This window comes from Nipponia nippon, unplaced genomic scaffold (genome assembly GCF_047370975.1).
Source record: "Nipponia nippon isolate SJK-2023a ecotype South Korea unplaced genomic scaffold, ASM4737097v1 scaffold_3, whole genome shotgun sequence".
Classification (NCBI taxonomy): Eukaryota; Metazoa; Chordata; class Aves; order Pelecaniformes; family Threskiornithidae; genus Nipponia; species Nipponia nippon.
Genome location: NW_028262347.1, coordinates 104161643 through 104175962, shown reverse-complemented (window position 1 = coordinate 104175962; position 14320 = coordinate 104161643). Strand labels below are relative to the sequence as shown.

At 44.8% G+C, this 14320-nt stretch overlaps 1 protein-coding gene across 6 annotated transcripts in view; it reads left to right on the top strand.

Moving 5' to 3' along the window:
- TLL2 (tolloid like 2) overlaps positions 1 to 14320 on the top strand; it is a 101868-nt gene that overhangs the window by 62108 nt on the left and 25440 nt on the right. For all 6 annotated transcript variants that reach the window (XM_087764581.1, XM_087764582.1, XM_087764583.1 and 3 more), the window contains 5 exons: positions 705 to 822; positions 1246 to 1424; positions 1712 to 1817; positions 7092 to 7216; positions 13472 to 13587. In XM_087764581.1, coding sequence (XP_087620707.1) covers positions 705 to 822; positions 1246 to 1424; positions 1712 to 1817; positions 7092 to 7216; positions 13472 to 13587 — 644 coding nt within the window. The remainder of the gene's footprint in view (positions 1 to 704; positions 823 to 1245; positions 1425 to 1711; positions 1818 to 7091; positions 7217 to 13471; positions 13588 to 14320) is intronic.

The following is a 14320-nucleotide window of genomic DNA, read 5'->3' as shown; positions in this document are numbered from 1 at the left end:
CCAGCTGTCTGTGTGACTGTTCTGGATGCTGCTGAGTGACCACTGGAGGTATCCCCTCCCTGGGGAGGGAAGGTGCTGTGGCTGTCTTCTTGCTAGTGTGCAACAGGCATAATAGCCTACTTCTCAGGTGTCTCTCTGTGCAAGTCCTGAGCTGTCCCTCAGTTTAAGCACAGAGCAGCAGTGTATCTCTGTATCTTCTTACACTGCCCTGAGACTGCCTCTAGCTCCTATACAGTTCTTGCTTCTAATTTTAAATACCTGGTAACAGTTTTGCCTTAGTTTTGAGGAGCATCTGTAGCACTCATGAGATTCCTGGGACTTGAAAGCTGTGTGTGGTCATGTTATGTTGCAGCATGAGAGCAAATTTGGCACACCACTGAGTGGTGTGCCAAATCCAGCAGCTCTGCTGGGATGACCTCTACCTAGTGAGGTGACATTTCTCATATGCAGAATTATTGATGTGCTTAACCAAGTTTGCTACCTGTTTGATTAGAGCAATTAGTTCATCAAATGGAAGGAGGGAAAAGTATGATACAGTAAGTTAGCGGTATAGTAGGAATTGGGTCCCAGATTCCTAGAGGTGTCTACAGGTATAAGATTGACTGTTGGAAAGATTGACTGTTCCCCTCTCTGGATGAAGTCCATTAGAAATTTTCCTGAAAGCCAGGCCTTCACTGTTTGCTTTTCTTGGATTTCTTCTTCAGGAACCCAAAGAGCTATCTTTAAGCAAGCGATGAGGCACTGGGAGAAGCACACTTGTGTGACGTTTGTGGAGAGAACTGATGAAGAGAGTTTCATTGTGTTCACGTACAGAACGTGCGGGTAAGCAATATACACATTCCCTGCAGCTGTCCGTGTTGCAAACATCCCTTTCATTGGTAGGTGGCTTTGTAAGTCTAGCTCTGGTCAGAATAAACCAATGGCTACATTGGGGAATCTGTCATAGAGATCCATCCTTACTGCCTGTAAGGTTTGCCAGGATAATGTAGTATTTGCTCAGGAAGAGGTGCTAAGCCTTTCTGGATTCTTTTTCCTGGGATAACACTTAAGTGTATATATGCATTTTTATCGATATACACTTACGTGTTTTCTTTATACATACACACACACATAAATGTAAGTACACATAGCGTATGCAACTGCTGGCCTGTCCTGGACCCTGCCAGATGCCATGTCCTGTAGCTATGTCTCAGACTTCCCCAATTCATTGATGTGCTGCATGGGTTTGTGGGTTTTCTTTTCCAGGTGCTGCTCCTATGTGGGTCGCCGAGGAGGAGGCCCTCAGGCTATATCCATTGGGAAGAACTGTGACAAGTTTGGTATTGTGGCTCATGAGCTGGGTCATGTAGTGGGTTTCTGGCATGAGCACACACGGCCTGACAGGGACCAGCATGTCACGATCATCAGAGAGAACATACAACAAGGTAAAATAGCACTGCAGGTTATTCCGCCTGGCTTTTTGGTGGGTGGAAACCTTTCTTGCTGAACTTGTGGAAAACCCTAGTGGTCTGTGAGCTGGGATGGAGAAGAAGAAAAACTGCTAGTCCTTGCCTAGAATAGAGTCAAAATAGTTGGGTGAATAGAGATTTCGGATGTCCAGCTGGAATTGTTGGAACATAGGAGTATATCCCTTTCATTCTAGGCACCCAGAGGTGGAAGGCTTTTTTTTTCTAAGTGATTTAGTTTTTTGCCTTTGTGTTTGGCATCACAGGTCAGGAGTACAACTTTTTAAAGATGGAAGCTGGGGAGGTGAACTCGCTGGGAGAGACCTATGACTTCGACAGCATCATGCACTATGCTAGGAACACATTCTCCAGGTGATAATCATAGCTTACATGTCCTTAGGACTATTTTCAGTGGTTGTGATTAGCTCTGTGGGATACGTGGAGTCTAGAAGGAGACCTGTGATCTATTGCAGAGATATGCGGCAGTTGCAGTGAGCTCTACTGCATTGTAAAGCTTCGAAAATATTTGAAAAAGCAAGGTGGGTGAAGAGAAGTATGGTGGACTCCTGTTTTCCCCTCCCCACTATATTCACCCAGTGCTGACAATCTCAGAGACCTTCCAAAGCCATGTTAGCATGTTTTGCAACCTTCCCAGACAGCCTGTATGTGTGTGTGTATGTATCTGCCCACCTTCAAGGGGGTAATACTAAAAACACCTTTGAATCTCTTGGTTGTCCAGCTCATGCTTTGGAGTCACAGTATTGCCTTCTGAATCCCTAGCAACTTTGCCAAGGGAGAATTTAAACTCTAAAACATGATCTTTAATTGCTTGGCTATTTTTTTAACCATTTATGCATGTGCTTTAGATCATGGCCTCTGCAGCTCTGTGATTCTATGTGACTGGGTTCTTCATATCTGTCCTGTTCCTGTCCCAATTAACTGGCCAATTTCTGTGTAGGCTGTTTGCCCTTGACTTCCATCTCATCCCTCCAGATGGAGCCCATTTTGTGATCAGACAGCTCTACTGGATAAAGAGGTGAAATGACCATAGTTATTTATGTCCTGGATTTGGAATGAGAGCTACTGGATGACCAGCTTCATTTTGCTGCATTATTTGAAGTTTTTTCCATAAATCCCACTACTGCTCCTTCCCAAGAGCTTTCCTTCACTACATACCATGAGTAAGGGGATGGGAGGCAGAGCACAAATATTCACGCTCTGGAGAACTTTTTGCTGCAAAAATTAAATGTGTCTTTGGGGCTTTTTAAATTTTCTTACTCCCCAGTTATATGGAATTGCCAAGCCTTTTGTGCTTTTGTTTCTGAAACTTCACGTCAACCAGGGGAAAATTATCAAACTAGCTGAAATGTTGCTTGTTCTGGCAGGGGGAGATGGTGGCTGGGCAAGGGTGCTTTGCAGCCTTCAGAGATTTCTTTGGATCAGATACCCAAAGCAAACAATTTTTCTTGCCTTGAGGCATCTGCTGGACCCTTCCAGCATTTGCTAGACTCTAAATGGTTAGAATTGTCTTGCACAAAAGCAGGATTAAGTTATTACCGCCATTTATATTGTGGATGCCTTTCAGTCTGTGTCTCTTGAAAACCAGGGTCCTTCAGAACACTGCTGGGCCAAAAAGGGATAAAAATGGCAAGAGTCCTTCTAAATTTAAATTGGTGCTTAATAGGATTTTTAAGTCTGTTTTCTTTAAGCCCTTTGTCTCCATGACCCACCCTCACCCCAGTAGCAGTCTTTGTGCAGTAATTGAACTGAGCACTGAGTGCCTCTGTGGGCTGATTGTGCTCTCACCGTAAATAGGCAGTGCTGGGAACAGGCTTTTACTTTACCAAGACCTGTCTTGACATCTGCTCCCCTAAGGGAACGATGCTTACTTTGACCAATCAGTAGAGATTTGTGGGTATGTGCATGTCTCCTTCCCACCTTACTGAGGTTTGTGGCTGCTGGACAATTGCAACCAAAACTGATAAAAGCATAGAGCCCATGAAGATACTAAGTTCCAGTAAGCTGCATTAAGATCGGTGGCTAGGAATGGGAGATAGCCCCTGCGTGATGCTGCTAAGGGAACAGCTGTAATGGGTGTGTTAATGCATTAGCATACACCAGAAAGTCCACATAGGAAAAAGATGGTCTGAGCACCCCACCAGTGGAGATGGGGCATGTAGGTGAGGAGGAGGTGAAGGACACAGAGCCATGTCTGTGACTCATTGTCTTGAAGCAACTCTTATGTGGCACTTAGCACAACCTTGTTGTTTATGACTCCTGTGAATATTGATGATAGCAAATCATATGGTGTTTGCCATGGTCAAATGCTGCTGCAGATCCTAGGCCCTTTTTATTCTAAACTTTATACCTAGAACAGAAAGAGACAGTTTTTCTGAGACGCAATGAGTCCTAGCAATGGAAATTGTTTCCAGTGCTGCTTTTGAAAATTGCTGCAGGAGTCACTGCTCATTTTCAGTTCACAGCGAAACATGTTTCTCATTTGTGTCTGTGGCTAATAGGAATAGGCGTACGGCACAAGAGGCTGTAATGACAGCAGTAACAAGTTTTTACCATGGGAACTTCTCTTTTTGTCTATGTCAGAAAGTTGCCTGTTTTGCAGAGTATGGCTGCAGGCTTTTATTTCCTGGTGGATTCCTTTCAGACATGGCAGCAAATTAAACTGAATATTGCTGTCTCATTAAACAATTTCTTTTACTGCTGTCAAGACCCATAAATGGCAGCCTAGCAATAAGAAAGTTTAAACCTCCACGGAGCCCTAGGCAAATAGTGGGTTACCTTAATTCAGTAAGCCTCTTGCTAGTAGACATGGCAGCACAGCCTGGAGTTACAAAATGTGACCTCTGCAAAGCTTCCATTTGAATCAGGATGGACGTAGCACTGCCTGCATGTCAAGAGGCATCTTCTTGATGTATTGGCAACACATCATCCTAATCCTGCACAAGACATGTACGCACAGCATCCTCCACAGGTTTTACTGTGTGAAGTAGGGTTATGTTGTCTCTCTTCTGCAGATGGGGATATAAATACAGAGTTGGGACAAAATATAGCTATCTGCAGCTGAGTGCTTAACCTGCCTTGAACATTTACTTCCTTGAGTGGTGTTTAAAGCACCTGTATCTATTGCCCTCAGATGGGATGGTGAATATTCAGCATTTCTCAAGATCAGTTGATAATTTCATAATGTTTACGTAACACTTTACATATTCAGGATACTGTGCGGGTGCTAATGACTCTTAATAGCATCTCTGCTTAAACTCTGTCATTCTTAGCTAGTAGCAATGGTGGGTTGTTGTGCTTGACTTACCACTGCATTGCACAGCTAATGCATGCTCTGCCTGTGCCTGGACAGCAGGAGAATGGGGCATCTAGAATTCCTGGGTTCTTTTCCTACCTCTGGGAGGAGAGATTCGGTATCTTATTCAAGGACGGTTCTGGTGTTAGAGTGCTTGAGCTCCTCTGTTTAATGATGTTTGCTTGGTGTTTATTAATTTGTGAGCCAAAGTATCAGTGCTCTTAGAGATGCTCACCACAAGCGCAACTTAACATCAGAAAATGTTGTTAAGCAGATGGGGTTTGGGTGGACAGCATGGGGCTGCTGGGACCTGTGTGGTTTAGGCCAGAAAGACTCTCCATTGTTCTCAGTTCCTTTGACTGTAAAATGAGAGGAACTATACTTACTGCCTCCTAATTTGGGGTCATGTTCAGCAATGCATGTGAAGGAAGCGTAAAATTCAGTTGGTGGAAGAAGCAAAACCAGAAATCTTACTGGCCCAACCTAGGGTACAGCCTTCAGGAAGAAAATGTGTTTGGTCGGTAATAAGGGATCACAAGGTAATTTGAAGCTGTGGGTTGTTTGCATTGTGTGAGCAATACCTAGGTGGATGCTACGTGCAGGTGGCTGGGGGCTGTGAGTACACAGTCGTGAGTGCTGGAATGGGAAAAAGAATCAAAAGTTTGAGTGCACAAGTGGTGGTTTCTCTATTAAACTTTGTCATTCTTCCCTGGTTGAGCCTGGAGATCTACAGAAAGCATTTCACTGGCCACAGAAGTATGTCCCTGCCAAATGCTGAGTTCTTCTGTGAACTCCTGAGGAGGCTTGAAAACGTACTGCGAGCAAACCGACCTGTTTCTCTGTTCGTGGTGTTCCTGGAATTGGAGGATTTATTTTTGATACACAAACTTAAATAAATTCAGCCCGAGGCATGCAGCTGGCATGTAGAATGCCAGCCTGAATTTGTCAATCAAAATTTGATGGGCTCACCTCAGAGCTTGTAAGCACTGATTTTAGTGCTGATCAGGAATTTTCCTACCACTGAAAAAACCCCAACATATCCCCCATGCTAGAACTGATTCTAGTTTTTAAAACAGATTAAATTCCTTCCCCTCTATTTATTCCTTCAGTTTGAATATTTACAAAAGAATTTTCCTGCACAAAATGTGTTTAATAGAATGATGTTTTCTGTTCAAGAACATTGGCTGCAGCTCTGGACAGCTGTGATCCAAATACTCTGTTTGCAGTATTAATTTAAAATTAAACCAATAAAAAAAACCAACCTCTCAAACTCCTTTCCAAGGCTCTTACACAGCTGAGCAGCCCAATGAACAGAATTACTTGTGTACTTAGAGCTTAACTCATACTTGAAGACTCTTGTATCAGGACTAGGCAGCACTAAAATTATTGCTTCTGCCCTGATTTCCCATCGGACTCTATGGACAGTTCTATCCTGTCCTTCAGAAAGAGAAGTGTGCCTCACTGAGCTGGTGCTGAAGTTTCAAGCTCACTGTTAGCCTTGGCACCTCCAAGCCTGTTAGGCACTCAGGGGTGCAGTGAAATGGTTCCTGTGGACTGAACAGCCTGGATGTGAGAGCTTGGACTTTATTAACCTGGAGGTCAGGTTTCTGATTCCTCCCTCCCACTTTAGCCCTGCAGTCCTAATGCTGCCTTGGGGTCTCTCTTGCATGCAAGCTCTTGCTTGGATGCACGGGCTTTGTGTTTTGCTGGAAGTGAGGCCCGAGCTTAAATCCTTTACTGGACTGAGTTCAGAAGTGCAGTAGAGAGCTCCTGAGTATGACGTACCACATGGAAGAAATAATAGCGAGGAAAAAGAGGCAGAGACGAGTGGAGTTATTAGCTTGGAAACTTGTGCGGAACAAAGGTAGAGCACTTGATCTTTTTCTCTTGTCTGTGGCAATGGCAGTCACTGCCCACCCAGCCCCATCTGCTACTGAACAAACTCCCCTTCCCTCTGCTTCTTTGGCTTAAGTATCCAATCTGTGCTTCTGCTGAGCCAGATGTGCCATGAACCTTCTGCAAGAATATTTCATTGCCTTTTCTGATTTATGGCAAGAAATGTGTCTATACTCAAACAGAGGCAGCGGCAGTCTTGATATATCAAAAGAGGAATTTACTGGCTTGGCAGACTTGCCTGCACATTTGGAAGCTATCTGCTGTAGTGAGAAGGCCACCTCAAGACAAGCAGTTATCACAATCTGCATTAATCTTGCTTGTTAGTGTGGGATATATGGTCAAGGGGATGGTTGTGGGAGGCCTGCCAGGATGACTTTCTGTGCATCGTGTCACTCTCCCTACTTCACTGCTCTTTGTCTCTCTGTTCTTCCCTTTAGAGGGGTTTTCCTCGACACCATCCTTCCCCGTCGTGATGATAACGGGGTCCGGCCAACTATCGGTCAGCGTATTCGCCTGAGTCAGGGAGACATCGCTCAGGCGAGGAAGTTGTACAAATGCCCAGGTAAATATGGCTTGTGAAGATGGCTTCAGCTTTATTGTAGACACATGGTTTATCTGGAAGGCTTTGGAGTTCAAGAGCACCTTAACGATGCCTTTGATGAAAGACACTCGGGAAATGTAGACCATCAAATGCTTCAGGCTGGAGCTGTGGGAGAATTGAACTTGCCTAACATGTGTTTCCTATTAGTACTTTGCCGGTATTCCTGTTTGATTTAAGGCTTCAGGTTGGTCCAGTGTAGACTCTGTTCATAGAAAATGAAATCGATGTACAAGACCATGGACAGAGTGGGGACTAGGAGTTAGCAAAGTGGCAGAGGGATATCTGGTAGACTGGTGTCTCTACATACCAACCATCAGACTTCCGTTGAGTTATTTATATAGTTGTCGTCCCAGAGATGAGCCTTAAGGAAACCTTCAGTGTATCTCTGTGATTATGGTGTGATGCACTGAGGCTTTGGAGATGACATGGAAGGAAGCTCAAAGATGCTGATTTGTGAAACAGCTGGGTGCTGGAAGCTGGTGCTTTGGGCTGTTTAGGGGAGGGCTGTATCCCTCTTTCTGCTGCAAAAGGGTTGATAGACTGGGAACAGCTTTGATAGAGAACCCATCTACGTATGTGTGACATACTGAAGACCAATAGCCTGGGACCTGCTTTATGTGGGGTCTGAAAAGATTGGCAAAAAGAGCATTGGGGTCACAGATATGAATGGGAGACTAAATTTACCTATCAAAACAAAAGGATCCTTTTAAAGTGGAGATGTTAGTGAAAGTTTATGCAACAGTTTTAGCTGAATAGGTTAATAGAGAAAACCAGATTTCAGAGAAGCAATCTGCCGGATTTAAGGACAGGTTGAATGTGAGGATGTAAAGAGAGGCTTCAGGCAAAGATGGCACCCGGTCTGGTGCCTGTGGCACGGACTGCAGCGACTGAGAAGGGAGATAGCAAGGGAGGTGTGATGCTCGGAGGTAGAATTGAATTTCTGCAGGTAATGACACATCCATGAGAAGATATTGGAGAATGAGAGAGTTGACCTAATTTTGCAGAATGACTCTCTAACATTTGTAATAATGCAGGGAAGAAAAAACCGACTTTTGCAAGCATGGCCCAGGAGTTTATCTAAATGGGTTGGTCTGGCCAGCATATTGGTCCAGTTGAGAGAGGCTTTGACTGATCATAGAATCATAGAATCGTCAAGGTTGGAAAAGACCCTTAAGATCATCGAGTCCAACCGTTAACCTAACACTGCCAAGTCCATCTATACCATGTCCTTGAGCACCACATCTGTCCGTTCTTTAAATACCTTCAGGGACAGAGACTCAACCACTTCCCTGGGTAGCGTGTTCCAATGCTTGACCACCCTTTCGGTGAAGAAGTTTTTCCTAATGTCTAACCTAAACCTCCCCTGACACAGCTTGAGGCCGTTTCCTCTCATCGTGTCACTCATTACTAGGGAGAAGAGACTGACCCCCACCTCGCTACAACCTCCTTTCAGGTAGTTGCAGAGAGCAATAAGGTCTCCCCTCAGCCTCCTCTTCTCCGGACTAAACAACCCCAGCTCCCTCAGCCGCTCCTCATAAGACTTGTGCTCCAGACCCTTCACCAACTTCGTTGCCCTCCTCGGGACACGCTCCAGCACCTTGATGTCCTTCTTGTAGTGAAGGGCCCAAAACTGAACACAGTACTTGAGGTGCGGCCTCACCAATGCCCAGTACAGGGGCACTATCACTCCCTAGTCCTGCTGGCCACAAACCTAATATGATCATAAATGATTAATCATAAATGATTAATCCTCTTGGAATAAGCATATCACAGAGAGAGGGGAGAAGGTGTGGAGGGAGGGATAAGTTTTACCAGTATACAGAGTTTCATGTTAAGTGAGTGGCTGGCTAGCACTGCTCTGTGAACCATTCATGAGGCCATGGAAAATGGTCGATAGCTGGTGTGCAAATCTGCTTCTTCTCTGTATCCAGCTACAGGTCATTGAGTATGAGTTCATAAGGGTCTAGAATAAATTCTGAGGGCTTCAGGGTCTGTGATGTTTGGGGATCACAGCTTACCTTACAGTGAGTGGTATAAGTTTCTTAGGTGTGCTACTTCTAATTAACTTTTTTTTTTTCTTTTTACCACTCGTAGTTTTCTTTAATTTGCTTTTGGTTGAACAAGATGTAGGTCTTGGAAAACTATCTCGTAGATCAGTTTAGGGATTGGTTTGTTTGAATATTAAAAAAAAAAATAGGGATGTTTTGCACCATGTTTTCTGATTGAGTCAGACTTAATCCAAGCAGGCTTTTCATTCCCATAGCTGGAAGAGTCGACTACAGATTCAGATTTCTCAAGGCAAGCTGAAAAGCTGCTTTGGCCTGAGGTTAAAGTCAAACTAAAAGCTACAAAGCAACTTTCTTTAAAATGAGGACCCTTCTGAGCCTCAAGTTTTCCACTTGCAAAGTAGAACTTTTCTACTTTTTAGGGTTTTTTCCACAAAGCTTTAACAGAGGTTATTGCAGTTCAGAACATATTTGGCAGCAGAACGAATGGAGCGTTAAGCCTACTAAACACATTTTGTTCGAATATCTATTGTTTTGTTTTCTTTTTTTTTTTTTCATCAAAATTTATACACAGGTTGCACTTGAAGGGAAGGGTATGGTATATTTAATGACATTAATGTCTTCAGCTGCCATTTGAATCTGTAGCTTGAAAAGTTCTCTTCCTCTGCAAAATGCAAAGCACAGAAATTCAAAACCAAAGGACTTCAGTTGTACGTTCAAGCAGGGTCTGAATGAGACTTTAGGTTGAGGACAACTTTGTCCACTAGTCAAGCTGAGGATTTTACGTAAAATGCAGCAACATAATCCAGCAGTTGAATGGCAGATGGTTTCCCTTCTAGAAAGAGAGTCTCCATCTGAGAATGTCTGAGAAAATCCCCCCAAAAAAGAGCTAGCATGGTGGAGGATGAGTTACAAGCACATACTGGTATGAGCCAGAATGACTGCTGTGTCTATTGTAAGAAACAGGGCTTTCCAACTCATTAGACTGGAGCTCTTGTGGCTGCTACAGTTAGGGCTGGCTTAGCTTTTCCATTCTAAAACCCTGCTGTTTTAAATTGCTCTTAATTCCCCAAAGCTTATACCTGCTGGGTTAAAGTTAGTGCCAAGCCAGGTGAAACCAAATGAAATTTGCTGAAGGAATTTCTGGAAGGCAAGATGCGTTCTGCTACATAGTAGTAAATGCTAGATTTGATATGGCTGCATGGTTGAGGATTTGATGAGTATAGTCACTACAAAAGACTTTAAAACAGCACGTCCTCCTGTCTTGTGCTGTGCTAAAGGAAACAGGCCTGTATGGCTGTGCTAACTGTGCAGGAATGGTTAAACTATACATTGAGAATGGTCCTGCATTATATCATCCCATCCAATTCTCTGTACATTTTCAAAAATTTAGTGTATGAGTAACCAGCTGATGAGCAATAAGTACCTGTCACTCAACTACTTCATTTACAAATGACTTCTGAAGCATTCACCTTTTCCACTTCGCTTTTCGCCTCTGTTCCTTTCTAGCTGCTTACGTGTGCAACAGCCTCTTCACCATGGGCAAAAAACACCTCAGCTCAGTTTCTTGGATCCCAGCAATACCAAACATTAGTCTTATTGGACCTGTTGGCTTCTTTGCTACTAAGTGGAGCACAGTTGTATTGCTTTTTGGTGTGCTCTGCAAGAGATTGTGCTCTGCTCACAAATATGCATAGCTCGTTATGACTGTGCTTCCCCCTGCACGTGCAAGCAATCGCTCTCCACTGCGCTGAAAGGCCAGCCTCTCCCAGTGTGTCTGGAGAGTTTCCTCTGCAAGGTTTGGATAGTTAGCTAGGTCTCCATTCATGATGTTTTAGCAGAGTAGTGTTTGGTAGTAGATACGGGAGTACCTGTTCCATAATTACACAGTCTTGCCAGGAACTGTGTAATTACACTTAGGAGAATTAAGTCTGGGCTGTCAGAAACCTTCACTGTGGTTCAGCTGAGAGCAGTAATCGTCTTTGTCCTGTGTCATTATGGTCATGTAGTATGTGTTCCCAGTGATTTAGAGCTCTCTTTATCATTTCATATTTGTTTAAATAGATTTTTGAGCAGAGAAAAAGAACATTTATTTATCTTGGTGAGTTATGGATTGGAATCCCTCTTTATTGGGACACCTTGTCAGATGTTGGCATACCTAGAGCCATCCTAATGTGGTGGCCACTCCAGACCATGCGTTGACCAGTGGTGGTGCCAGAGGATCAGCTGAAGAATGGCTTGCTGTCCTCAGAAAATAAGTACGGCTGGGACTCAGCTTCTTTGAGATGTTTGTCTGCTGGCGCAGCATGCATTTTCTGGTTGAGGGTCCTAGGAGCATCCTGGGAGCTGGAATTATCCTAACAGATTCTGGCATAGATAACAAAGCAAGGTATCTTTGCAAGAGGTAAAAAGGAAGAAAGTGTATTTACTCTGCAAACAGAAATCCAGATTTCTTCTCCAGTTCATGCAGGTCATCACTTTTTACAAGCATCTCTCTCTGCCCACCTGAAGAATACAGATAGCATTGCCTGCCAAACATTTTGGGAGAGGTGGGAGGATATTAGCTATTTCTGCAGAATTGAAACTAAAACTTGCTGTGCAATGCTCCTTTGTAGTTGCATAATGGTAGGGGGAGTTCTCAGGGCTCAAAACTGAGAAGGAAGGAGCAATATAGAGGGTTTGACCTTTCATTTATTTTGTTCATTCCTCTGGGGCAGATGTGTGCATTTACCTGACTGTTTTGCTCAGTGGTGCTTTTTTCTAGTAGTTTAAAATACCTTTGGCTTTCCTGACAGGAATCACTGCCAGATCCCACGCTGACCTGTGCCTTGAAATATGTGCAACTTGTTCCTAGGAGTGACTCCACCTTCCAGAGCACCCCTACGAGCTGTTTGGTTGGGCAAAACCCCTTTTTGTGTCCCCACCTATTGTTTGTCTAGTCTGATCTGTCAAGCTGTGGATCAAACTACTTCAGGGAAATTGAGAAATTTTGGCCTAGGTGACTCCCTCTCCCCCTTTTTGAAGATATTAAACTTTTTGAATGGGACCAGTCTCTTTTCACCTCCAACTTCTGACCCGCCCATCTAAATGTAATCTTGGCTGAAAAATTAGTGAGTGTGTGATAGCATCAGGCAGAGGAACATCCCCTAGCATTTCCATGAGAAAGGGAGCCAGATGTTTGGCCTTGTCAGATCTTTGAAAGCACTGCTGCTTAACGAGGGATTTTTGGGAGCTGCCTTACCGTCACTGAGGAAACCAAGTTGCAGGTCAAGGGCAGCTTTATAACATCAGTGGGTTATGAAATTGGAAAAACAACAGGAAAGCAGGCAAGCCAAGGTCCCTGCTCCTTGTGATAGGTATTTGCATATGTCTAGTGAGCACTCTGAAGGAAATGGGAGATTTGATATTTGTGATCCTCCCACCTAGCCAGTCAGCTGCTCTTGCAGATGTAGATGGTCACTCCTTGTTCCAGCTCAGTCCTTCTGGCTCAGAGAGCAGGAACTACAGTAGTCACAGCTTTCCCAGATGTTGGAAGCTGTGGTTCCCTATAGGAGCATATGCGTGTGCATATTACTTGCTTCCCAAAAGTCACTCTGGGATCTACATTTCATCAATGGCAGCAGGCCACAAAAACGGGAAGGTGGAGAGCAGAGAGAGCTGCAGTGCAGTGTGACAGCAGGGTAGGTGCTGGACAGCCGAAGCATGAGGGCAGTGGGGCTTGCCCTGCTTTTGTTAGGATGTTTTAACCCAAAAAAAAGACACTTAACAATGGTAACTAAGGAAAATTTCATTGAGCAGCTTGTAATGAAAACAGATTCGCTGGCAGCAGTCTTGGGGTTGCGAGGTGGGGGTAATATTTTGCATTTGATTAGTGGATGAGATATTCCTCAGTAGAGTTGAAACCTGAAAGTGCTGGCATGTGGAAGGCAGATGAAGGAAGAAGGGTGGCTCTTTAAAAGCTGTTTCCTCTGTATGCTTGCACTGATCATCTTCTATCCTGGGGATTCTGACAAATTTCACGTTACCGCTTTGGCAAGGTCTCAGGTGGTCAAGGACCTTTGGCCAGTACCATGAATGAACATCCTTAGAGTACCAGCCACCAACGTGCACACAGCAGCCATGAGCAGACATTTTGGCAGACCCTGATGTCTTTCAGAGAGTCACTCCTTGTTGCTGTTTTGGGTTTTTTTTCCCCCCTCCTCTCGCGCAGCTTGTGGAGAGACCTTGCAGGACTCAACAGGGAATTTCTCAGCCCCTGGCTTTCCAAATGGCTACCCCTCCTATTCCCACTGTGTCTGGAGGATTTCGGTGACGCCAGGGGAGAAGGTAGGTGCCACACCAGCACAAGGTGTACTCTGTGCTTTCTTTGCCTGTGGTTTTGCCTGTGATGACAGTGTTAGCAGCTGCCAAAAGATCTCTGCATGCCTGGAGTGCAGGGATGGAGCCTCAAAAGGCTTCTGAGCACCATTGCTGTCCTCCCAGAGATGGGCTCAGGAATACCTGATCCTGAGGAGAGAAAAGGTAATGCTGGAGCAGAGCCCCCTCATAGGTCTGGGCTGCTTGTTGATCTCTGATCGATCCTTCCTCTCGATTCGAGGCTGAACCCTGTATGGACAGTTCCTGCCACCCGCTAGCTCCGGCCGAGCTCACCGTTCAAAGCTAGGTGCTAGTCAGATGAGTTAGATAAAACGTGCCAGCAAACTGGGGTCCCGAAGGGAGCTGAGGAGCTGTGAGTGACATCAGTGGCCTGCCCCTGTCACGCAGGCATAATGTCCCTGTCAGGGGACTCCCGCTCCCTGCCTTGAAACGCCGAGCCCCGCTGCGCATCAATTGCCCACCCTGTCCACTTTCTTCCCAGCTCCTTTTGTTTTATTGATCTTCCTGTGGAAATGAAATCTTTCCTTAATCCACTAACACCAGCCCTTCAAGCCTTTCATGCCGTACCAGGCTGCAACGATGCGCAGCCCGGCTTGGGAGCTCCTTGGCAGAGCGGCTGCGCTGAGGACCACCCTCGAGATGCGCTTAAGACTCGGACTCAATCAAAGAAGAGCTTGCTCAT